The sequence below is a fragment of the Oratosquilla oratoria genome, chromosome 17 (assembly GCF_046742065.1).
Source record: "Oratosquilla oratoria isolate Oo_2021 chromosome 17, ASM4674206v1, whole genome shotgun sequence".
NCBI lineage: Eukaryota > Metazoa > Arthropoda > Malacostraca > Stomatopoda > Squillidae > Oratosquilla > Oratosquilla oratoria.
The window spans coordinates 10868811-10893705 of NC_134793.1; the positions used below are offsets into that span (position 1 = coordinate 10868811).

General features: G+C 38.1%; 1 protein-coding gene across 12 annotated transcripts in view; it reads right to left on the reverse strand.

The window, feature by feature from the left end:
• Positions 1-24895, reverse strand: part of LOC143034397 (uncharacterized) — a 109867-nt gene that overhangs the window by 36525 nt on the left and 48447 nt on the right. For 10 of the 12 annotated variants that reach the window (XM_076200397.1, XM_076200386.1, XM_076200395.1 and 7 more), the window contains 8 exons: positions 23098-23193; positions 12709-12750; positions 3019-3102; positions 1977-2108; positions 1472-1594; positions 1081-1185; positions 463-609; positions 1-26 (listed from right to left, as the gene is read on the reverse strand). The exon at positions 1-26 is cut by the window's left edge and continues 94 nt beyond it. In XM_076200397.1, the coding sequence (XP_076056512.1) occupies positions 1-26; positions 463-609; positions 1081-1185; positions 1472-1594; positions 1977-2108; positions 3019-3102; positions 12709-12750; positions 23098-23193 (755 nt within the window). The remainder of the gene's footprint in view (positions 27-462; positions 610-1080; positions 1186-1471; positions 1595-1976; positions 2109-3018; positions 3103-12708; positions 12751-23097; positions 23194-24895) is intronic. The other 2 variants (XM_076200394.1, XM_076200389.1) reach the window with 2 other exon arrangements.

Genomic DNA, 24895 nt, shown 5'->3' on the forward strand with positions numbered 1-24895 from the left:
CTTGTCACTTGGGCCTCAATGCTCGCCTGTGCGGGTTGGGGCCAACGTGTGTCATGAGCTGGTGGGTCAATTCCGTCCACCGTGTCGTCAACTTTGTCTGTTCCTCTCCATGTGTGTAGTTGAGCAGGTTACTTCCCACCATACATACATACATATATATATATATATATATATATATATATATATATATATATATATATATATATATATATATATATATATATGTGTGTGTGTGTGTGTGTGTGTGTATGCAATGCATGGTATTTTTATTTATAAAAAAGAATCCGCCGTATGAGACAGTGTACAGTATATATATGCATGTATAGGTATGTGCTCGCATGCATGTGTGTGTATATATGAGGGACCACATATTTGTACATGTAAACACAAAACAACAGACAGGCTTTTCAACAGGACACTCCATCCTCCGGGCCATTTGGCCTCCTCATGCCTCCTCCCTACCTGTTTGGAGCTGCTGAGGGCCTCATGCAGCTGCTGCTCCTTCTTGGCCAGCTCTCGGGCAGCTGTTCGTTTCTGGCTGGCCAAACTCTCCGTCAACGCACGAGTCTCCGTCTCGCTCGCTTGCGCGCGCGATTCCACAAGATTTATCTGCAGGAGGAGACGCGACATGACGTCACACATGTCCGGAGTCCGTGCGACATGACGTCACACATGTCCGGAGTCCACGCGACATGACGTCACACATATTCGGAGTCCGTGCGACATGACGTCATACATATCCGTGCGGCATGACGACATAGACATCCGGAGTCCACGCGACATGATGTCACACATGTCCGGAGTCCACGCGACATGACGACATACATACCCGGAGTCCGTTCGACATGACGTCACACATGTGCGGAGTCCTCGCGACATGACGTCACATGCGTCCGGGAGGGGTGGGGGAGAGAACAACAATGACGACATGACGCCACATGAGCCGCCATTGAGCGGTTCAGTCGTAGAAGAAAAAAATATATATTAGTAAGCGGTTTCGAGGGCATGTCATTATGAAACAAAACCAACATTACATAATCATCCAAAATCGAATAAAATAAACGAAAAAGGAGAACTAACCTGCTGCTGAGTGAGTTCGAGTTTACGCTGCGTCGTCCTCAGGGCCTGCTGGTGCTTCCTCGACTCCTCCTCCTTGGCAGCCAGCTCCTCCACCAAGCCCTCCACCTGCGGCAGCCAGAACAAAATATGTCAAGCGTGCCAACATGATCTTTGCCGGGGGCCCCTGTAATAGTGGGGCCCTGCAATAATGGGGCCCTTGAAATAACTGGCCCCACCCCCTCCTCCTCCTCCTCCTCCTCCTTTCTACATTTCTCTTTCCCTGCTCCTCCCTGTTTCTTCCTCCCCCTCGTCTTTCCCTTCCTCCTCTTTACTTCCTCATTCTTCTCTCCTCTTCCTCCTCGTCTCCTCCTTCCTCCTCCTCCACTCTCTTCCTCCTCCTCCTCCTCCTCACCTGAGTGCGCATGGTAGCGCTCATCTGTCTCTCGTACTCGAGCTCTGACGTCATCATCTCCTTGTCCTTCTTGTGCTGGGTCGTCGCCTCGTCCAGCCGCTGCTGCCATGACGACTCGGCAGACTGGAAAATGAAAAATACAATATAATGTATTCGTTCCTCACACTTAACCCGTTAAAATCTAGAAAAAGTAGATTTAAGAATATATGAATTATATTTTTCTGTCTGTAGGACAATGACATCCTATATCTCCTGTGTGACGTCATAAGTATCACACATCCATATAGTGTGACGTCATGTCGCGATGCATATACACAAAGCTATCTTATGTCACCATACACCATACATACATAAATTACACATCTCTAGTGTGGCAACAATGGCGTCCACATTATACACACATCCATTACATTATACACACATCACCCAAAAACACACGAAATATATATGATTACGCGTTATGCAGATCGCAATGTAAACAAAACGTTATGACGTCATGACGTACCCCAATGGCGACGTGCCCGTCCTTGGCGTGAGCGCGCAGCCTGTGGTTCTCGGCGGAGAGCTGGTCGACGCGAGTTCCAAGAGAGATGTTTTCCTGACGGAGGCTGTCCATCCGCTCTCCACTGGTTATCAACTGCATAAGAGGAACTGGATGAGTCAGCAAGTCATCAGGACGTTGTTGTTGTTGCTGCTGTTGTCCTACTCATAATATTGTTGTTGTTGTTACAACTATTATTGTCATATTATTATATCATTATATTATTATTATTATTATTGTTTTATCATTATCATTAATTGTTATTAGCGTTGTCAATATATATTTTCAAGGTCAAATTTTATAACAAATCTAACGTCACCCGATAGAAAAAAATAGCTGCTTTCTCATGCTCTACATGGGATTCAGTTTCTGAATATCCCTGGAAAAAGATGACACCAAAGCCTTTACTCCACCAATGTTTCCAGGAAAGCAGGGGAACAGTCCAGAGAGAGAGAGAGAGAGAGAGAGAGAGAGAGAGAGAGAGAGAGAGAGAGAGAGAGAAACGCCCCCCATGATCATACTACAGGCAAAGTTTGACTGAGAATGAAATTACCACCTTTGCCCTTCGTGTTCGGAAGTACAAATCAAGTGCCAGTCCACCTAGTACAAAATGGAAACCAACGCACTACAGCGTGAATGCACTTTAGCGGATACTCAATCCTGTCCCAGGGTCGTTGTTGCAAAAATATAAATTAAAAAATATACAATAAATAATAAGACACTTAGAAAGCAGTTACTTTTTATAGAAATAATCTAAATATTTGACAAAGAAATGTATAATTGTATTTTCATTATTATTCATAGGTCGGGCTATAATGATGATAACAAAACAGTTATAATACTACTACTAATAATAATGATAATACTACTACTACTACTACTAATAATAATAACATAATAATAATGATAGGGATAAAATAATCATATTAATAATGATTATAATACTAATAGTAGTACACGAAAGACATACAGTAGTACACTTTCCGTCTACGACACGACACCTTACCTGCGTGAAGGTCTGGTGGTGTAGCTGCTGCGCATGCGCCAGGTCTTGCTCCAGCTGTTTGATCCGCGCGCAGCTGTCTTCCAGCTGTACAGAGTTGAAAGAGGAAAGAAGCGTTTAAGAATGCTTAAAAATTGTAGTTATATAGTATGATATATATATATATATATTGGGAGGGTGCCATTCAGGATACAATCATATAAGCTTTACTGATATATTTAAGTCTCCATGGTTGTGGTGTCATTGTTCCTCTCAAAACATTTCTGACAGGAATGCGAAGGTTGACATTCAGGGTATGTTTACATTCCCCAAGGTTCATTTGTTACCCCGTGGGCAGCTTCGTCCGGTGGTGTCCCATCCCAAGGGACGCCCACCGGGTTTAACTATGTACCCCATTGGGCATGAACTAGTTCTCGTTTTGGTTCCTGACACTAAGAAGTAGCTTAAGGAACTCCAAGGTACCAAAAATGAACTTGGTGTGCTTGCTTTGAACATTAACCCTCGCTCGCCTATCAGTTACACCGAGAGACTTCCTTGTAAAAATAAGATTAGATTGGATTTCCTCTTTTAGGCTCCTCCATAGGTTGATACACTTGTACAGAAAGCCGATTGTTCCTCTTTCCATACCCTTGTGAGTCTTACTTCTCATATCTTGTTTGCCGCGTTTTTGTCCATATTCGTCGTATCTCTAATCAGAATACTTTATGATTTTTGAGTATCCACAGCTTCTGATGGCAATTCATTCCATACTTATTTTCCTGTTTGGAAAATTACGTTTCCTTATATATTTCATTTTTGGTTCTTTTGTAACTGTGATATCTTTAAATAGTCTTCTTTATTCACAAACTCATTCCACATGACGGAGTTACACAGACTGATCTTATCTCCTTTTTCTCCTCTTAGCTCTAGTTGTTGTTGCCTCACTCTTCTTTAATCTGCCCTCGTATGTCAGTCCTTGTAGACTTAGAACTGTTATTGTGATCATTTGCTGAACATTTTCTTGTCCACAAACGAGGTTCTCCACAATTACTGTATATTCCTAGCTTTGCCATATGAAATATACAGTATTTACCTACACACACATACACATATATACATATATATATATATATATATATATATATATATATATATATACATATATATATAATGTGTGTGTCTGTGTGTGATTTACTATGGCCTTGGATCACGTGTTGGACTCGTGATCGACAGCTATTTCTCTCCTGGAAGAGAGCCCAGAGCTCATATATGACCGATCTGTGGGTAATGCTGTGACCTTACACGCACACACAGCCCCAACTCCCCGCCCACGGGAGTTGGAATAACGACTCACAGCGCAGCGATACTGAAATTGTTTCAGCCCTGGGCGGGATATAAACCCGGACCATCGTAGTGGCGGCCGCGAACGCTACCACTACGCTGTCAAGTGTGTGAGCACGTATTTACCTAGTTGTATTTTACGGGACGAGAGCTATGCTCGTAGTGACCCGCTTTTGCATCTCTCCGCGTCCAGTTTGTTCTTAAAATCTTGTATAGTTTTGGTACTCACTGTTTCCCCGTTTAGTTTGTTCCAGACATCAGTCACTCTGTGTGGGAAACTGTTCTTTTTCAAATCTCTTCTGTTACTGTCCTTCTTTAGCTTCTTCTCGTGTCCTCTTGTTTTTCTTCTGTCCCATTTTAATAAGTCATCTCTATCAAGAACTTCCATCCCTTTCATAATTCTGTAAATAGTTAGCAAATCACCTCTTTCTCTTCTCTGTTCCATTATTGATAGATGTAATTTATCCAATCTTTGTTCGTATGTTTGTTCGTATATTTGAGAGGGTAGGTGCCATTTTTGTCGCTGCTCTTTGAATTCTAATTTCGTTATGCTTTTTTTTTTGTACTAGGTGCCCATAGTGTCACATCATACTCCAATTTAGGTCTTACCAGTGTAATTAATATTTTCTTTACCATTTATTCATCCATGTAGTCGCAGGCCACTTTCATTGATCATAAGATAAAAGTCTCTCCAACTAGTTTGTTGACATGTTTATCAGGTGTCAAGTCATTTGAGATAATTACTCCTAGGTCCCTTTCTGAGTCGACTTTTTTAACTCCCTTGGTACCAATTTTATATTGACCCAATATTCTATTTTTGCTTTTTCCAAATTCCATTATACTACATTTCTTAATGTTCAAGTTCACTTCACATTTCTGACTCCATTTCCATATTTTGTCTAGGTCTTCTTGTAGCGATCTGCAGTCTTCTTCTGTGCTTACTCTCTTAAGTAGTTTGGCATCATCAGCAAAGAAGTTCATGTAACATTTCACTCCTTCATCCATATCATTTATATATATGGCAAACATTAAAGGAGCCAATACAGAGCCCTGTGGGACGCCACTTATCATATCTTCCCAGTTCAAGTTCTTGTCTCTAAGTACCACTCTCATTTTTCTCCCACTCAAGAAATCATTCATCCATTCCAGTAGCTTACCTTGTATTCCTATTATTTATTGTTTTCTCATTAGCTTTTTATGTAGTACTTTGTCAAAAGCCTTCTGCAAGTCCAAGAAGGCGCAACCTGCCCAGCCATCTCTTTCTTGTATTATTTCTATTAATCTTGAGTAGAAACATATTAAGTTTATGGTACACGATCTTCCACTTCTAAAGCCAAATTGTTTATGGTTTAGTATTTTATTCTTTTCCAAATGTTTGATCCATTTGTTCTTGATAACCTTTTTACATATTTTTGCTACTGTGCTTGTAAGGGATACCGGTCTGAAGTTTGTAGGATTTTCTTTATTTCCTCCTATATATATTGGTATGATGTTTGCATTTTTCCAATCTTACGGTACCTTTCCCTCTTTGAGTGAGAAATCTATTATCTTGTATAATTTGTCCGTTAGTTCATCTATACACTCTTTCAATATCCAATTTGCAATTCCATCCGGTCCATGTGATGTGTGTGTATTTACCTAGCTGTATTTATCTAGTTGTATTTTAAGGGAAGGGGAGCTATGCTCGTGGTGTCCCGTCTTCATATCTCGTTTTATCTAGACTGTTTTTAAATTCGTGTATCGTTTTTGCACACACCACATTTTCATCTAACTTGTTCCAAACGTCTATTATCCTATGGGGAAAGCTGTTCTTTTTCGGGTCTTTTCTATAATTGTCTTTTTTTTATTTTCTTTCCGTGTCGTCTTGTATCTCTACCATCCCATTTTATTAGATCCTCTCTATCAATAATTTCCATGCCTTTCATGATTCTATAAATAGTTATCAAGTCTCCTCTCTCTCTTCTTTGCTCCAATGTCTGTAGCTCAAGTTTTGCCAATCTCTCCTCATATGATAGTTCTGAGAGCGTTGGTGCCAATTTCGTAAATGCTCTTTGTATTCTTTCAAGTTTTGTTATACATTTTTTTGTACTTGGTGACAACGTCGTCGTTGCATACTCCAATTTTGGTCTTATCAAAGTGACTAGTATTTTCTTCACCATTTCTTCGTCGAGTTATGTAAATGCCACTTTGATTGTTCTTATTAAATTATAAGTTTCTCCAGATATTTTTGTTTATATGTTTCTCAGGGTACATATTATTCATAATAATGACTCCCAGGTCCTTCTCATCTTCCATTTTTTTAATTTCTTCCTCTCTCAATTCATATGATCCAACTATTTTTTTTTTTTTTTTGCTTCTTCCAAATTCCGTTATAGTATACTTCTTAATATTGAATTCCATCTCCCACTTCCTACTCCATTCCCATACTTTATTGAGATCACTCTGCAGCGACTCACAATCTTCTTCAGTGTTCCCCTTTTTCAACAGTTTTGCATCGTCTGCAAAGAAGCTCATATAACTTTCAATTCCTTTATCCATATCATTAATATGTATATAGCAAATATCATTGGGGCCAAAACTGTTCCTTGTGGAACTCCACTAATCACTTCATCCCAATTAGAATGTTTGTCTCTTATCACCACTTTCATTTTTCTTTCATGCAAGAAGTCTTCCATCCACTTCAGTAGTTTGTCCTGTATTCCTCCTGCAGTTTCTAATTTCTTTAGCAACTTCTTATGTGGCACCTTATCAAAAGCTTTTTTTCAGGTCTAGAAATGCACAATCAGCCCATCTATCTCTTTCTTGTATTACATCTACTAGTCTTGAATAGAAACACATCAAGTTTGTGACACGACTCGGTGGCGCGGTTGGTAGAGTCCCAGGCTGTCAGTATGGCGGTACCGGCGGTACCTGGTTCGAATCCTGCCCAGGGCTGAAATTATTTCAGTATCGCTGCGCTTCGAGTCGTTACTCCAACTCTCGTGAGCGGGGAGTTGGGTGTGTGTGTGCGTGTAAGGTCATAGCATTACCCATAGATCGGTCATACGAGCTCTCTTCCGGGAGGGAAATGGCTGTCGATCACGAGTCCAACACGTGATCCAAAGACCAAGGTGAAACATGATCTTCCTTGTCTAAATCCAAATTGCCTTGGATTTAGTACTTTTTTCCAATTTTGATCATTCACAAATTTTAGCTACCGTACATGTAAGAGAGACTGGTCTATAGTTAGTAGGGTCTTCTTTGTTTCCCCCTTTATGTATTGGTACTATATTTGCTCTTTTCCAATCTTCTGGAACTTTTCTTTCTTTAACTGCTTATTAGACTGTGTATTTTGTCTGTTAGTTCGTTCCTGCATTCTCTCAAAATCCAGTTTGCCATTTCATCTGGACCATGCGATTTTCTAACATCGAGATTACTCAAATGATTCATTATTTCTTTCCTTGTTACTTCTATCTCTTTCATAGAGGGGACTTTCTCCTCCCAATCGACATCTCTAAGTTGTATGTTCTCCCTCGTAAACACTGATTTAAAATGCGTTTATAATTTCTGTCATTTCTATTTCCTCTGTATATTCAATTCCTCCTTGTCGTACATATATACATACATATACCAAAGGCTTTTTCCCCCTTACACGGGGGGTAGCCAAAAAGAAAAATGCATAGAAACCACTCCCACCCATTCCATCCCCTACATATTCCACTCCCCTCCACCCTCCTCCCTTCCTCTCATCTCGGCACCTCCTGGATGACGGGTCATCCCTGCATCCTCCCCACTGCCCTGGGTCAGAAACAGTGTCGCAAGACACAGCACATCCACAGGAAGGCCGCTTCATTAATTCGGCGACCCCCCCCCCTCTCCATCCCCTCACGCAGAAAAGGAGAAGACGGGGGAGAAATCCCTTCGGGCTGCGTCAATTTATTTCTCATACATACTTCCTCACACCCCATCCCCCACCCACTCCCCCTCATACATTACAGCATCATCCATACACAACCCTTCTCCACTCAGCCCCATCTTCTGTCCTCTCCCGTCCTTCCTCAACAGACATTCCTCTCTTTTGTAATGTCCCTTTTATCCCATCCATCCATCTCATCCTAGGACGCCCCCTCATATTCACTCCTTCCACCTCCTTGTCGTAGTTTACCTAATTCTTGTTTGTTTTTCAGTTTGTTGTTTACAAATCTATAAAATAGTTTCGGTTGATCTTTACATTTTTTATATCCTTTTCGTATTTTCTTTTTTCTTCTCTGCGCACTTGTACATATCGATTTCTATAAACAGTATATATATTTCCATTTTTCGGGTCTTTTGTCTTCCATTCTATCCAAGCGTTATCCCTTTTGTCCTTTAACTCGCTATACCTTTTGTTGTACCAACATTTTACATATCCTTTTTCTTGTTTTTGTCTTGGAACATACTTTTCCACTCCTTCCTCATAATTTTTTGTCAAACTTTTCCATTTCTCTTCTACTGTTGTTTCCTCCTTGTGTATCCTTTCCCAGTCTGCTTTTTGGAGGAAAAAAAAAAAAAAAAAAAATTATTTTATCAAAATTTGTTTTTCCATACATCAATCTTCCCTTTCAATGTTGTACGCTTTTTCCCATGTATTTTTCTTTATTTAGTTCCAGTTCTACTAATATGTGGTCACTTTTACTTAGTGGTGTCTTATATTCAATCTTGTCCACTATTTCAGGTTCTGATGTGATTATTAGGTCCAGTCTCGATGGTTCTTCCTCCTTTCTATACCTAGTATTCTCTTGTATCCATTGAGTCATTGTATGTTCTATAATCATATCAAGTAGTACATTTCCCCCAAAGGTCGTCTCCACCTTTCATTGTCATCTCTTCCCAGCAGATTTCTTTACAATTAAAGTCATCCATTGTAACTGTTCTTCCTCCATCTTCCATTATCTTATTTAGTGTTATCCTTGTGTCTTCTAACATATTTTTGTGTTCTCTCTCTTCCCACGAAGCCGTTTTAAGAGGCACATGATTTACCACAAACTTACTGCTCTTCTTGTCCCTGTCCTCTATTTCCATCATAATCATCTCCACTCTATTCTTTCCATATGTAATATTCCTCACATTTATATTCTTCTTAGTCAGGAACTTAACTCCACCACCTTGTTTTACTTCTCTGGTTATGATCCAACAATTATATGCACCATGTCTTACACTGTTGGGTGGTAATGGACGTTTCAATTTTGTCTCTACAATTCCCATTATGTCAGGTTCTTTTTCCTTCAGGTAATAATTCAATTCATTCAAGCCTGTTATTAAGCCATCTATATTTGTGAAAGACACTTTTAAGTTTCTGTTACCTCCATCCTGTTTCCCTTCTGTTTTTCTCTACTATGAACCATTTCCTTACTTTCATATCCACTACTCTCCAATAGAATTTCTTTGTCTGACTCTGTTCTGTTCTCGTTTTTTTTCCCTTAGCTTCGATTCTTTTTGTTTTGTCTTCCTCTCTTTCCTCTTTATTCATCTCTCTTTTTATCCATACCTATTTATACTGATAACTTTTTGCTAGTTTCCCTGTTTTTGCTAAGATATTTTCTGCTGTCGTTTGTGACCCGAATTGAACTTTAATTGGCCTGGTCTTGTCTATACTGTATTTCCCTAGTCTAATATTTCTTCAATTTCTTGTTCACCTTCTTGAAATATTCCAATACCTTGTTTACTTTTTCCTTCCCATCCCTTACTCTTGTAGTTCTATTTGGATTATGCTTCTCTTCCATTCCTAATATAATTATACATTTCTTTTTATCTGCTAAGTCTCTTACTATATTCTCCTTCTCTCTCATCACTTTAATAACTGTGTCCTTAGTGGGTTCCTTCATCTGTTGTTTCACTATATCTCTAAATTAAAGTTTGTTGTTCTCTTGTACTTTTTTTTCCAACCACTTACCTCTTTTGTTATGGACTCTTTTTTTTTCTCTATCATTCATCTTTAATTCCTCATTCTCATCCTTTACTTCTCTCAACTGTCTTTTTATTTCTTCTATTTCTTTAGTTAGGTTTTGATTCTCCTTCTTTGATTCTTCCGATTAGTGCGAGTTGGCTAAACCTAACCTCTCATTATTCGTTCATTTTTGTTAGTTTTTCCTCTAGACTTGCTAATCGGGGGAGGTTGTCATCTCCCTCATTAAATCCATAGAAATATTTATCTCCACTTTCTATTGAGCTTCTCTTATCTATATTTCTACTCTTAATTCCTTTACTTACTTGTTCTACATCAGCTGTGTCATCTGCACATCTTTTATTGTTTACACCCCTTCTGCCGTTTGAGGCATGTTCATCCTCTTCCTCATTTCCTTCCATTTTCTTCAATAATACCTCCCCTTCTCCTTTTTTTTACCTGACCACTACACCATGAGCTTTACCCTTCCTTACTCATACAACACAGGTACTTCCTTGTTGTTGATATCCACGAAAATTGTGTTTTTTCTGGAGTTCCAATCTTTGCCGTCAATCCGACGATGTGTATTTACCTAGTTGTATTATATGGGAAGAAAGTGCTCCTGGTGAACCATCTTTGTATCTTTCAGCATCAAGTTTTTTCTTAAAATCTTGAATAGTGTTTGCACACACTATTTCTTTATCTAAATTATTCCAGGTATCCAGCACTCTGTGTGGGAAGCTATTTTTTTTAGATCTCTTCTATAATTATCCTTTTTGAGTTTCTTTTCGTGTCCTCTTGTTTTTCCATTGTCCCATTTTAGTAAGTCATTCCTATCAAGGATTTCCATTCCTTTTATGATTCTATAGATAGTAGATCTCCTCTTTCTCTTCTTTTCTCCAGTGTTGGTAATTCCAATTTGGATAATCTTTGTTCTTATGTTAATTTGGAAAGAGCTGGTGCCAACTTTGTCATTGCTCTGTGTGTGTGTGCAATGTAACCACAGGAGAAGAGAAACTTGTAGACCATAAGTACTTTTGTATATGGCATCTTCAGACAAAGTAAGGCAGATACAAGGGTGTTCAAATACAAAAGTAGGGAAAGAACACTGGCATAGGGGAACACCAGGGGGGAAAGGGAGACTGCACAGAAGATGGGGAGGGGGTCATGACCTTATCTCCCCGTGCCCCCTTCCCATCTTCTGTGCAGTCTCCTCTTCCCCCCTGCTGTCCCCCTGTACCCATGTTCTTTCCCTACTTTTGAATTTGAACACCCTTGTATCTGCCTTACTTTCTCTGAAGATGTAATATATGAAAGTACTTAGTGTCTACAAGTTTCTCTTCTCCTGTGGTTATATTGCACAATTCGTTTCATGGTGATGTGAAAGCCTGCAAATATATATATATATATATATATATATATATATATATATATATATATATATATATATATATATATATATATATATATATATATATATATATATATATATTAATTCAGGTTTGCTTTTATATTGATTGATATTACCTATTTCTAGTTCTTTTGTATCCTTTCATTTTATCTCTTTCTCCCTTTTGCCCAAACCACATCTCTCATTATTTAGCTACCTCACACTTAGTTATTGAGCTAGTATTTTTTCTTCCATATTCTTTGGCACATATTTCACACCTGTGTTATACAGGTTTATATTTCCAATTTCTTCTCTGTTTCTCCCAAGTCTGTGAATTCCTTCCAATATCCTTCTTCAAAAAATCTAAAATATGAAATTATTTTTCCTAATATTGTATTTAGTTGTAGATTCATTTCTTTTCTCTGCTTTCATTTACCAAATGGAATTCAAACACTATATGATAACTTTTTCTTTTGATTATATCTACTTTAAAGAGTTGATAACATTAAATATCTTTAATAAACAGTCAGTGCAATATCGTAGGTGTGTTATCTCCTCTTAATCTTGTCAAATATTTAACCTGTTGGGACTGCTCTCCATTGCAATATTTAACAAAATATTACTCTAAGGATCTTCACTTTCATTTGTTCCCCACTCCTCTCCATTCACTTCTTTACATTTAAAATATTCCAAGAATATATATTCACTTTGTTCTATCATTTTCCATAGGTGAAAGAATATTTCTGTGTGTACTGTGTACTGCATACCTAGAGTAAATTAATTGGCACTTCCAGAAACTATGATTTTACAACATAATTACTGAGCACAAGATGTAAAACTTTGTTAAGATATATAAAACTGAAAAATGCTAGACAAAGCTACAACCTGAATGTTGTGCTAAATACAAAAATATAACATTTACCAGACATAGCATTACTGTGAACTGAACGAGAATTATTACAACTACATACATTTTTGGTGTAGAGGGAGGATGTAGAAAATGGGAAATAAAAATGTAAATAGATGGTGTGAGTACTGATTGCAGAATATAAATATAAATACAGAATGATTGGGTACTGACCTCTGCATGAAGGTTAAAGATGTCGAGGCACATGTCGTAACCCTGGTGATGAAGCAAGCTATTCTCTGTTAGGGCTTTAAAACTCACAAGCACAGGTTCAGAAGCATTCACAAACAGTATGCTTTAGTTTATCAACAGATACATCACACAAAAGAAAGAAATAATCTTCAGATCTGGGACTGTTAGGGTGCATCCACACATGCTATCAAACATGTTTGCAATATGTTTGTAAATGCATTTGGACAATTGTATGCAAATGTGTTTGAACTGCTGCATACCTGTTGGCCACAACCTTGGGTCTCTCTTGCAGGAGAACGGCAACTACATTTGTGAGGTAACGACTGCATGGGTGGTGCCAACATGGCTTCATGCAGAGTGGCCAACAGGATCTTGGACAAGGGTGTTACATGTAGCTTACCAGCATGTTCATTCCTAGGTTTATAAAAATGCTGGTGATACATGAATAATATCATACATGGATACACCCTTATTAGCCTTGGTAAATGACATACTGTACTTTGAAGAGAAATATTTGTTAGTTAAAAAGAGAATACTTCAGATTTTGGCATTCTTTGCATTCCAGAAAATGCTCATTTCCAAAGCAACTGTAGGTACTAAGCATTCAGTAGTCTTCAAATGAGCAGTGTGCATGGAAGAAAAAGTTCATTATTTTACATTTACATACACATTCATAATTCTTTGTGTGCACCTGCATACCTATTCATATGTTATATATGTGTCCCTTCATCTATGAGGTATTAAGATGGACAGGGTGTTACATGGGTTTTAATTACATATAATGTGTGTGTGTGTTTATCTGCCAGTGTTTACCTAATTGTAGTATACAGGAAAAGAGTTATGCTTGTGGTATCCTATCTATTTTTCCCCATCTATTATATCTACCTTTGAAGTCCATGTCCAAATAATCTTATATGCACAGTATTCATTAATATGTGTACATACAAATATATTCATACATATATTTAATTAATTGCAGTGTAGGCTACAGGAAGAGTAGCTGTACTCAGTGTCCCTTTTTTTATATTCCATACTTAGCTCTAAATTTATTTATGGTTTCACCTTGCCCTATATCATTTTCTAGACCAGCATTTCCCAACCAGGGTTTCCCAGAAAACTTGACAGGGACACCTTAAGAGATAGTGGTAAAGAGAATGAGATCTGGTAATTATATGTTTGAAGTAATCATCAGAGAGAATATGTTGATTTTTTTTTCTAAAATTCTCAATAAACTTGTTTTTACCTAAACTGGTTATCAAAAAATAGTTATGAAAGGGATATATGCCAATTAAGACTGTAAAATATTTTCATATGTAAGAGTTCCTTGAAACATCACTATTATGAGAAAGGTTTCACAAGTGTAATAAAGTTGGAAAATACTGTTATAGACTATTTCAGGTGTTGACATACATCTTTGTAAATTCTAAACACAAAGATAAATCTTACATATGTAACACATGTACAAATATAATGCATTTAGTGCACTATGTCTAAGTCATGTTTGTACATGCTAGGAAGGGATAGCAGCAACTTTACAAACTAGAAAGAAACTACAAGGTTTGGATATAAATCTTTATTGGCATTAATGTACATACCTACATTCTGTGCTTAATGCTGAAGTAATCACAATGCATATAAATACTGCTGATACATCATGAATGGGTAATATCAACGGAATATCTAAATTACTACTTTCAAGATTGCACTTTCCAAAATACTTCATTGCAAAATTACATTTACTGAAAACTCCAAAAGGAAACACAAGTCACCAGTTATGCTGAATAGCCTTATCCTAAAGGCTGCAGAGCAGGACAGTGATTCAAAGTAGGCTTTCTTCTTACAAAGGGTTCTCTTTGTGTACTTAGTTCGACTCAAGCTGCCTTCACATGGTGTCCAGAAAATCGCTACCTTATTACCCGATTCCTATGTAATGGGACCAATGATTGATTGATTTATGGAATTTTGGCTCGAAGGCCAAGCTAATGGGACCAATGACGGGTATTTGAAAGCGGTGGTCCTGCTGAACAAACATCAGATGGAATCATCTCCCTGATGCCCATCTACAAAACCATCAACATCCTCACCTCCATCTGGAGATGCAGCCCCAAGAAGGTGACATTCAGTCTCTAAACCAGGCCCAAGGTCTCATTCTAACAATTTTGACTGCATTTACCACACATTTCACATATGATAGCTGACAGCTGACAACATCTCCCTCTCCTTTCCCCACTATCAACCAGTGACATGATAGTCCCATGCTAATGCAACACATACAGAAGTTTTCCCAGAGAGATCTGTGGGAGGACCTGAGGACTGTTGCCAGCCACTGTGAAGCTACGGGTTTCTAGTGACTGATACTTGAGGCAACAATTATTATTCCTGTGCAGCAATAAATGAATAGTATCTTTGATATGATAAACTATAATCTTACACTGTCTTGTAAAGATAGTTATCATCATTAGATTTACTACATGTTTGTTACACTGTGTGATGTTTTAGCACTTCTACTGCATGAAACTTCTAAATGAAATTTATCCGTGAATATAACCCCATACTTCAGCATCACAGTACAATAATTCTTTAGATTAGCACAGCATTCTTGGGTTGGACTCCATGAGAAGGTGGCTGCCTAATTTGTGATACAATCTGCTTTATTTTCAGCTTAAGCAGGTTGGCAAGGAATGGGGGAGGGCTGCTCATTTGGTTGTGGTAATGTGGATTAAGTGTGGAAGGTGTAGGTAGCTTTGGTTTGAATATATAGGTGGTTGGTGGAGGTATTTGTGGTTAATGTTGATTAAACTTTAAGATCTGTATGGGGATAAAATCAAGCCAGGTATTCTTGGGAATTACTTTGCAGTGCTTGACTATGGTAGTTTTTGGATAAGCAAGATATTTAGTGAGGGTAAAATGTACTGACCTATATAACACACTACATGTTTGGTTGCCACTGTGTGCTTTTTGTTTTTTTTACAACTATTCCTGTTGTATCATAAACAGCAACAAATTATATTCTTTTTTCATTAATTTAATGAGCAGCAAAACATTGACCTTTCTTTCATTACCTGTTCATATATAATCTAAAATACTTAATCTTCATGAATTCATATTTATCCTTCATAATAATATGGCAAGCAGTTAAAGATATGTTTCTTGTTTTAGATCTATGAAGTCATTATGGTTATCCAAATGAGGATTTTACTGTATAAAACAAAAGGATTTAGTTGTTTGGCACAACTGATATTGTTAATATGGAAAAAATCCCACTTCCTCTCTATTATAATTTTCACCAACTTATAGACACTCTTTAAAGACTGAGGCATCTCCAGTGTCAGCTACCTAGATGAAATAAGAGCTTTTGACAAGTCTTTAATAACAGTACATGTAAGGTGTATGAAATCACATTAATCCACTCTCATGCATGTCCATGAGACACCTTACAAAAATACACCTGATACATTTTGTGGGTGGGGGGTAAAAATAAGATAAAATACTGATACACATTATATGGCACATACAACTCATCAGAAACACAATCCCACACTTTCACACAAATACTCTGTCATGCTTTGCTGATTATCCCAGAGTACCATAATTCTTAATTTACAAAATACCATGACTTATCAAAAATTGCACTTTTAACTTTGTTTAAAAAATCCGTGTATAGGATTTCTTACAGATTTCTGCTCCTTTGAAGGAATCTAACAGGAAAAAAAATAATGCCTCTATCTATACCAAATACAAGTGAACTATCACATGCATCTCATCCTTAAGAGTCGTTCTGAAACATCTTTCTATTTAGACAAATCTACAACAAGACAGAGAAGTGTATATCTTATTCCTACGATGTCTCTTAAGGCCATATTCTTGAACGAATTTTCAGAACCTGAGAAACCACTCAATGATGACTAATGGCCATATACATAGGAAGGAGCATGACCAATAATTGCCAAAGAGTTTTTGACTCTAACATCATACAACATTCAAGAATACAGCCATTACTCTCTCTCTCTCTTTAGTAAAATCCTATCTCCCATTCCATTACATTCTTCTCTTGACTGATCATAATCTGTTTTTCTCATGGTTTGGCTCAATAAAGGTGTTTTGTGCTATTGATAACAAGGATGTTTTGTGCTATAGATTATTAACTGGGAAAGAATTCAATGATGGAATTTCCTTCCTTGTGCTTCTAACTTTATTCAAATGCATATTCATATTTTCATCCAAGATCTGTCATGCATCATCTACAGTATATATATCTGTAACTGCCTGAAGACCTGCCAGAAGAACCTTCTCCTCAGTTGGTCCTCATTCCACATTCACACTAATTGCATTTATCTAATTATAGTATACAGGAAAGAAGCTATATTATGGGGTCCTGTCTCTTATTTTCCAACTATCATACCTAGTTTTAAATTTAAGTATGATTCTAGCTTAGGCTATATCATCTAGACTATTCCAGGAATGTAAACATCAGTAAAGAAAACTATTTCCACACATCCTTTAGACTTGCATTCTTTTTCAATTTGCTTCCATGATTTCATGATGCCCTTTCATCCCAAACCAAGAGATACTCTGTCAATTTTGTCCATCCCCTTCAGTGATCTGAACACTGTAATAAAGCTGCTTCTCTTTCTTCATTCCTTACGTGATGGCAGGTCTGTTTTTTTTTTAGCCTCTCATATGGTTCATCTACAAGGCTGGGAAACCATTTTGGTCACTGATCTTTGTACAGAATTCTCTTAATTAATTAATATTATTTATATACTTTGTGTGAGGACCATACCAGTGATGCAAAATCAAATCTATGGTATATTGGTCATTCTATCATTATTTTTTTATCTTCATCTCTGCAGTGAAACTATCTTTGTACTCTTCAACAATCTATATATCTTGTCCAAAATCTCTCTGATATATTTGTTAAATGAGAGGCAATCTCTCATCACTACTCCCAGAACTTTTCCTCTTTTGCCTTTGTAACTACTTCTCCTCCCACTGAATGATACAATAATGATCTCTTTTTGACCTATTTGTCATTTGTCATCTATCATTAAAATTTGTTTTCCATCCTTGGCTCCAGACATATACTGTCTAGACCTTTTACAGTGATCTACAGTCCTCTTCATCTCTTACTCTTTTCATGATCTTTGCATATCTGCAAACATGCTAATATGGCTTGTTGTACTTGTCATCATGTCATTTACATATATATGGAGCATTACAAGTGCTGGTACTGGCCCTTTTGCATCTCCAGAAAGGCCCTACCTTTTACTCACACTTTCATCAACTTCCATCAATCCTACACTTTTAATTTTTCCTACTAAGAACTGGACACTGATGCCTGGCCTTCCACATTTACTACCCAGTAACACTGAAATAAACCCATGCCCTAAATGCACAAGACCTATCACAATACATCCATACAAAAACGAAGACACACTCAGCTCAAAAAGCATGCAGTAGATTGCCAAAGCCTATGATTTACCTAAGTTTGCCGCAAATGAACTCAATAAAGAAATAGTTCCCAAGACCAGCAGCAATGGCACTGGCATGCCCACATTTGGGTCATTACCCTGCACTAAACCAGTACTACACAAAAGACACAGAGCACCTCATACCATACTGTGCTACACTTGCTCCTTCCACGCAGCAACACAAAATCTTTTCATTGATTGGCTTATGGGCTGAATCCAGTTTCCTGAGGGCTGTGGGTCTCCTGCAAGAGAGTTCTTAGGCAATGGATTGAATGATTGAACAGGAAACTATAAAAGAACTACCTGAAGAGGTAAGTGCAAGCACAGTATATCCATCCTTAACTGTTTTCATGGACAGTCCCTAAAAAAGCATACATAAACAGAAATAGCAGAAAACTAGTTTTGTTTAAAATGAATTTGCAGAAAACCATCTAATTAAATCACAATAAATCCAATTTTTTCTACCATGGAATGTCTTCAAGACAACACCTGAGAAACTGGCTTACTAATTATCTAAAAGTGGCTTAATGAGACCACTGTAATACATGTTACCTTCCATACTGTATTACAGAAAGAAGACCAGCATAGAGGGAAATATAGATGCACAGGAAATGAAAGAAAAAAAAAAAATTAATATGATTAATCCAATTCCATTTTAGGATACATACATCAAGAAAGGAACCAATGATAAGTACTTCCAAGTGGTGGTCCTGCAAGACAGATGTCTGAGAGAACTATCTCCCTATTGCCCGTTTTCAAACCTCATCAACACCCTTTACCGCCTTCCCAAAGTACTACCCCACTCATGCTCTGGATCAGTCCCAAGATCTCTATAAATCTCAACTATTTCCTCCATCTTTTCCCATAAGGTCAGTTGACAACCAATGACTGCTCCCCTCTTCCTACTACACAGAAACAAACCCATATTATAACTGTCTAAAGTTCCTTTCTAGAGAGATCTGGCCAAGGACCATTGCAAATCACAGTGGGATGCAGGTTTCCTGTCTGTGACACTCAAGGCAACATTGTTATCATTAATACATCAAAAAACAAAATTCTAAACTTAACCTCTTCAATATGATGATGCCTACATAGGCATTATGAGGCGCTAGTGGATATGAAGATGTCAGTGCCGATGTCTTGATTATATTCATTTTGTAGTTGTAGCTGAGTAACCCCCGAATTCTGTGAACTGGCTTGATCACGCTTTCTGTGTTTATTATTACTCAGAGTGAAAGGGAATGAACAATACAGCAGTGACTTTATGTTTTATAATACGAGTATTGTGATATATCAATCATTGTACCTCTGGCATCCGATGCTGCAAGCAAGAATCTGACTCATATTGAAGAGGTTAAACTTGTAAATAGGAACAGAACGAAAATCCCATATAAGAGGTTACTTTAAAGCAGTAGTTTTTAACCTGTGGTCTATGAGCCCCTGGAGGGGCGGGGGTCACAGAGTCCCATAAGTGGGACTGTGAACTGAAAACTAAGAGTTTGTGGATGCCTAATGATTTTATTCAGCAATGAAGTGGTCTCACCAGGAAGCTAAGGAACAGGAATCCATAAATATGGAACATGTGCCAAAGTAGGCTGAGAACTTTTTCTTTAAAGAGATGTGTTGGTTTTAAATATAAAGCCTACAGACTTCTAAGGGTCATTAAAGCTGCCAAGACACTGTAACTATCATGTATGTCATCTTCAACATCTTTATCAGTAGTCAAGAAAATCCAAGGACATACTGCATGTGTTCTCACATCACTTTACCCCATCAGGAAAAGTATTCTATAAACCTGACAATCTAAATGTGAAACAAAATAATTAACCCTTTACTTCTACATGCCTTTATGCCTTGATGCTCATTCAGTTTCTCCTTACTCTGTACAAGCAAAACAAGTTCATTCCAATTATTATGTTAAATTATGGCCACTTCACTTACAAGAAGGGAAGGGCCTTTGGTGTAATGGAAGAAAGAGAAAAAGGAAGAAAGAATCCTTCAGGTACTTGCAGACATAAATCTCTGCTCTGTTATGCTTACACTTAATTCAACCATTCTGGTACACTGAAACCATTACCACTTCTGGTTGCCAGAATATAAATTGCATAAAGATTTAATATTCAGCCAGCATGATTGAAGATGTAAAACTACAACATACAGACAGACCAGAAGGAGGAAAGTACAGATCTGAAGTGAGAGAGAACTGAATGTAAAGTTGATAAGAACAAGAAACAGAACTAATTTTTCCAAATAGTTATTATAAGCATAAATATGATTAAAAATTAAAATAAATATCATATAATTATCTACCTATTAAAGCATCATTGTCAAAAAAATTCATTCATTACCCTTTGTCCCCAAGTTGCTGAGACGAGAGTGGTGGTTGAATGGGTTGTATCTGTTTATAACCCGAGTATGTGCTTTGACTCGGAGAGGGCCTTTGATATAAACAAAATACCAGTATGGTATACCATTACCAATAGATGAAATAGATATATTACTATTGTATCTATATACTAAAAGGCCACTTTCCTATTATAAGGTAGGGAGCCAGTCAAGGTATTACTAATAAATAACCTTGTCAATTACAACTGAAATATGTAGCACTGAAAATTAAGTCTAACAACAATAAAAGTACTAGGAAAATACAAATGACTTGATTAAAACCCTTCTGAACTATAAATAATCTTTTTCAATCTTATGATTCATTTTAACATTGCAAACTCCCACCACCAACTTTATACTAAGTTTTAATGTGAACCAATTCTCTTAAATGATAGTTCTGTGAGATGAGAATGATGTTGAGAAGTACTAAAAAAAAGACTGGAAAATAATAACTTGATCATGTACACATCATATCAAAGGGCCTTTTCCTCCTTATAAGAATGGAGACTGAGTCAAAGCATACACCCAGGCCACATCCATCCAAAACCCATGCATCACCCCATTTGACTCACCAGTCCAAAATCTATAGCAAAAATAAAAATTATACATAAATGAAACTTTGTAGCTTTCAACAAGAGATAAGCTAACAAAATTGAACATGGGCCTTAATGGTTTATCTAACATGTATGAACAATTGAGCTACTGCATTGGTAGTTTAATATATACTGAACAAAAAATATCAAAGCGAATGCTGCCTATAATAGAATAACAAAAAAATATAACTGAACACTGCAACTCATAAATATCTAGAAAGGAAACTCAACAGCTTTTGGACAGAAACAGTATTTCTGGTTGACTAATCTATGGAATAATGAAGGCTATAATCTCAAGTCTCAATGAGTCAGTAATAGAGGAAGAACTTTTCTCAGCTTTGCCCTCCTAGGCAGCCTCTGAAGCCATTGTGAAGAATACAACAAGTGATATAAAAATAACTTGTGCAATACAGAACCAGCTGTAAACTGAAACTCTCCTCTTTTTCCGAATTGGACCCTTCAACTTCCAAAAGAAGGATAAGACAAGAGGAACCCTATAATTAATAAATAATTTACAAAGATTTTTAACAAGAAACGGCAATTGATAGTCACGACTGGTATGAATTCATTAATGTAAAGTTTTCTTGGTTTATAATGTTTACAGATTATTTTCTTACCATGCAGAATGAGGCACATACAAACATATTTTCATACATACACAAACTCTATCTCCAAATATAGAAGACATAAAGCCTTATAACATTTGTGGATGAATAACTTTAATTGACTATATTCTGATTTGACTGACAAACCCAAACAACTGCAGATTATTTTTCTCATAATTCTGATACTTTCTTAAACAATGAACTTGCATGTATATAGATTCTCTATACATGCAAATGAAAAATATGTGTTTGCTTTTAAATTATATATATAGTCTGAAGAGAGCTATCATAAATATGTATCAATCTCACTTTCCCTTATGTATTTCTGTAATATTAAATTAGACCTGTTTAGAAAATTAAATGTTTTCCCATTAACATGTTTGGATCATGCTGGTATTTCAAGTGTAGTATATCACTATTAACACAGTGGATATCATATGTACATTCAAAATATGTTAAGTATCATACAATAGCAAGTGTATAGTATATAAATATTTCTGTAGTAACTCAAAAACCATGTGAATCACTCATGACCTTGTCCAATAATGCATTTAAAACAGATTCATCAAAAGACACTCAAACATCATACACACGACTGGCCTTGCGACTTCCTACTACAGGAGAGGCACAGGCCGAGGAGAAACCAGAAGTCGACGAGGAGAACCCAGACATGGAGGATGAATGTCCAGAGGGTGATGAAAGGAGTCCAGGAGTTGGGGAAAGTATTGAATGGGTTGTAGATGAGGAGTGACCATTCAAGATGGAATGATTCTTGCATTCATCAGACATTGTCGCTGGGGTGATCTGTGGCAACTGATGGTGGTGGTTGTGGTTGTGGTTAAGTGGTGGTGTGCTACTGTGTTGTGGGATTGTATCTGTCACTTCCTTGGACATGTAGTTGACCCTGGAGATGGGATTATCATGGTTGGATGACACTGTAGATCCAGATGACACTTTACATCCACGATTGGTGTTGGAAATTTCCAAAGGAGTTGTTGAACAACCATTTGATAAGCTGTTACTGGTGCTTACCCCACAGGTGCAAGCATTTGATAAGCTGCTACTGCTACTCATAGTACTTGTACTGCTACTGACATTTGGGGACCAGGTCGCTTCTGAGGGCAGACTATAATTAGTCCCACCCTGACCTGACTGGCCATGGTTGGCAAAACCATGGTTCAGATATACACCATTAGAGCTACTCAATGCATAGGTAACGCCATTAAGTACATGTTCAAACAGAGCTGTGTTAGTTTTCATGCGAGCAGTTGCTAAGGATGCTGGGGCACTTGGTAGGGATGCAAGGTGAGAACTCACATCAGCGTCGAGGCGCACACGCAGCTCGTCGCATGCTTGTTTACTTTTGACCAGGGCATCTTGGAGCCCTGATATTGTCACCTTCTGGTCTGCAATCTGAAAGGGACAAAATAATACTTCTAAGGGAATGAGATGGGTGGATGAGGTGAAGGAAACTTTAGATGTACGAGAAATATCTTTGTCAAAATACATACATACATATACCAAGGCTTTTTCCCCCTTACAAGGGAGGTAGCCAAAAAGGAAAAGGCATAAAATCATTCCCACCCATTCTATCCCTGAATACACTCCACACCCCTCCACCTTCCCTCTCATCTTAGCACCTCCTGGATGACGGGTCATCCCTGCACCTTGTCCACTGCCCTGGGTCAGAAGCAGTGTCGCAAGACACAGCACATCCACAGCAAGGCCGCTTCATTAAATCGGCGACCCCCCCTCTCTGTCCCCTCATGCATAAAAGGAGAAGACGGGGAGAAATCCCTTCGGACTGCATCAAATTTTGCTCACACATACTACCTCACCCTCCATCCCCCCACCCATTCCACCTCATGCATCACAACATCATCCATATACAACCATTCTCCATTCACCCCTGTCTTCTGTCCTCTCCCGTCCTTCCTCAACAGACATTCCCCTCTTCCCCAAAGCCCCCTTCACCCCATCCATCCACCACATCCTAGGACGTCCCCTCATGTTCACTCCCTCCACATCTGCCTTCCATACCTCTTTTACTAGTCTTTCTTCACTCATTCTTTCCATGTGTCCAAACCATCCTAATACTCTTTCATCAACCCTATCTCCCAACTCCCTTTCCACCCCCATTCTTCTCCTCACCTCCTCATTTCTCACTCTATCTAGCCTAGTAACCCCCATCATACTTCTCAGACACCTCATCTCAAACACATTCAAACTCCTTCTCTCTTCCTTTCTTATGTTCCATGTTTCTGTCCCATACAGTGCTGTTGGCACAATCACTCCTTCATACAGTCTCCTCTTAGCATCCATTCCCAAATGTCTATTCCTCATTACACTCTTTAATCCACCAAGGCATTTACTCGCTTCTCTCAATCTACATTCTACCTCCACCTTCACTCCACCTTTTCCTGCCACATTTGCACCCAAGTATCTAAAACTATCCACTTCCTCCAGTCACTCTCCCTTAACCCCTTCCATACGGTGCCGCATACGTAGGCGGCATGAGGAGCAAGTGGATACGCGAGGCTGCCATATCGGCGTCTTGATTATATTTATTGTAGTTGCCCCTGCGTAATGACATACTCTAAACTGTCTTCATCACATTTTCTATGGTTATCAAAATTCACGGGTGAAAGAGAGAACGATCGATATAAGCGGTGACTATATTTTATGATGCGAGTATTATTACGACACATCGTACGTCTGACAGCTAATGCTGCCCGCGAGATTTTGAACCGTACTGAAGAGGTTAATGCTCACTTCCAGTCTACTGCCACTTTCACCCCTTGTACATCTCATCACCTTACTTTTACCCACATTTATCTTTAGCTTTCTTCTATCACATACTCTCCCAAACTCTGTCACCAACTTCCTCAGTCCCTCCTCTGATCCTGCCACAAGCGCAGTGTCGTCCGCAAACAACAGCTGGCTCACCTCCCACTTTTCTCCATTTTCTTTAACCATCTCCAATCCCTGACCCACTACCCTTGCATTTACCTCTCGCACTACCCCATCCATGTATAAGTTGAACAGCCAGGGCAACATAACGCATCCTTGATGAAGTCCCACCTTTACCTCGAACCACTCACTCTCTCCATTTCTA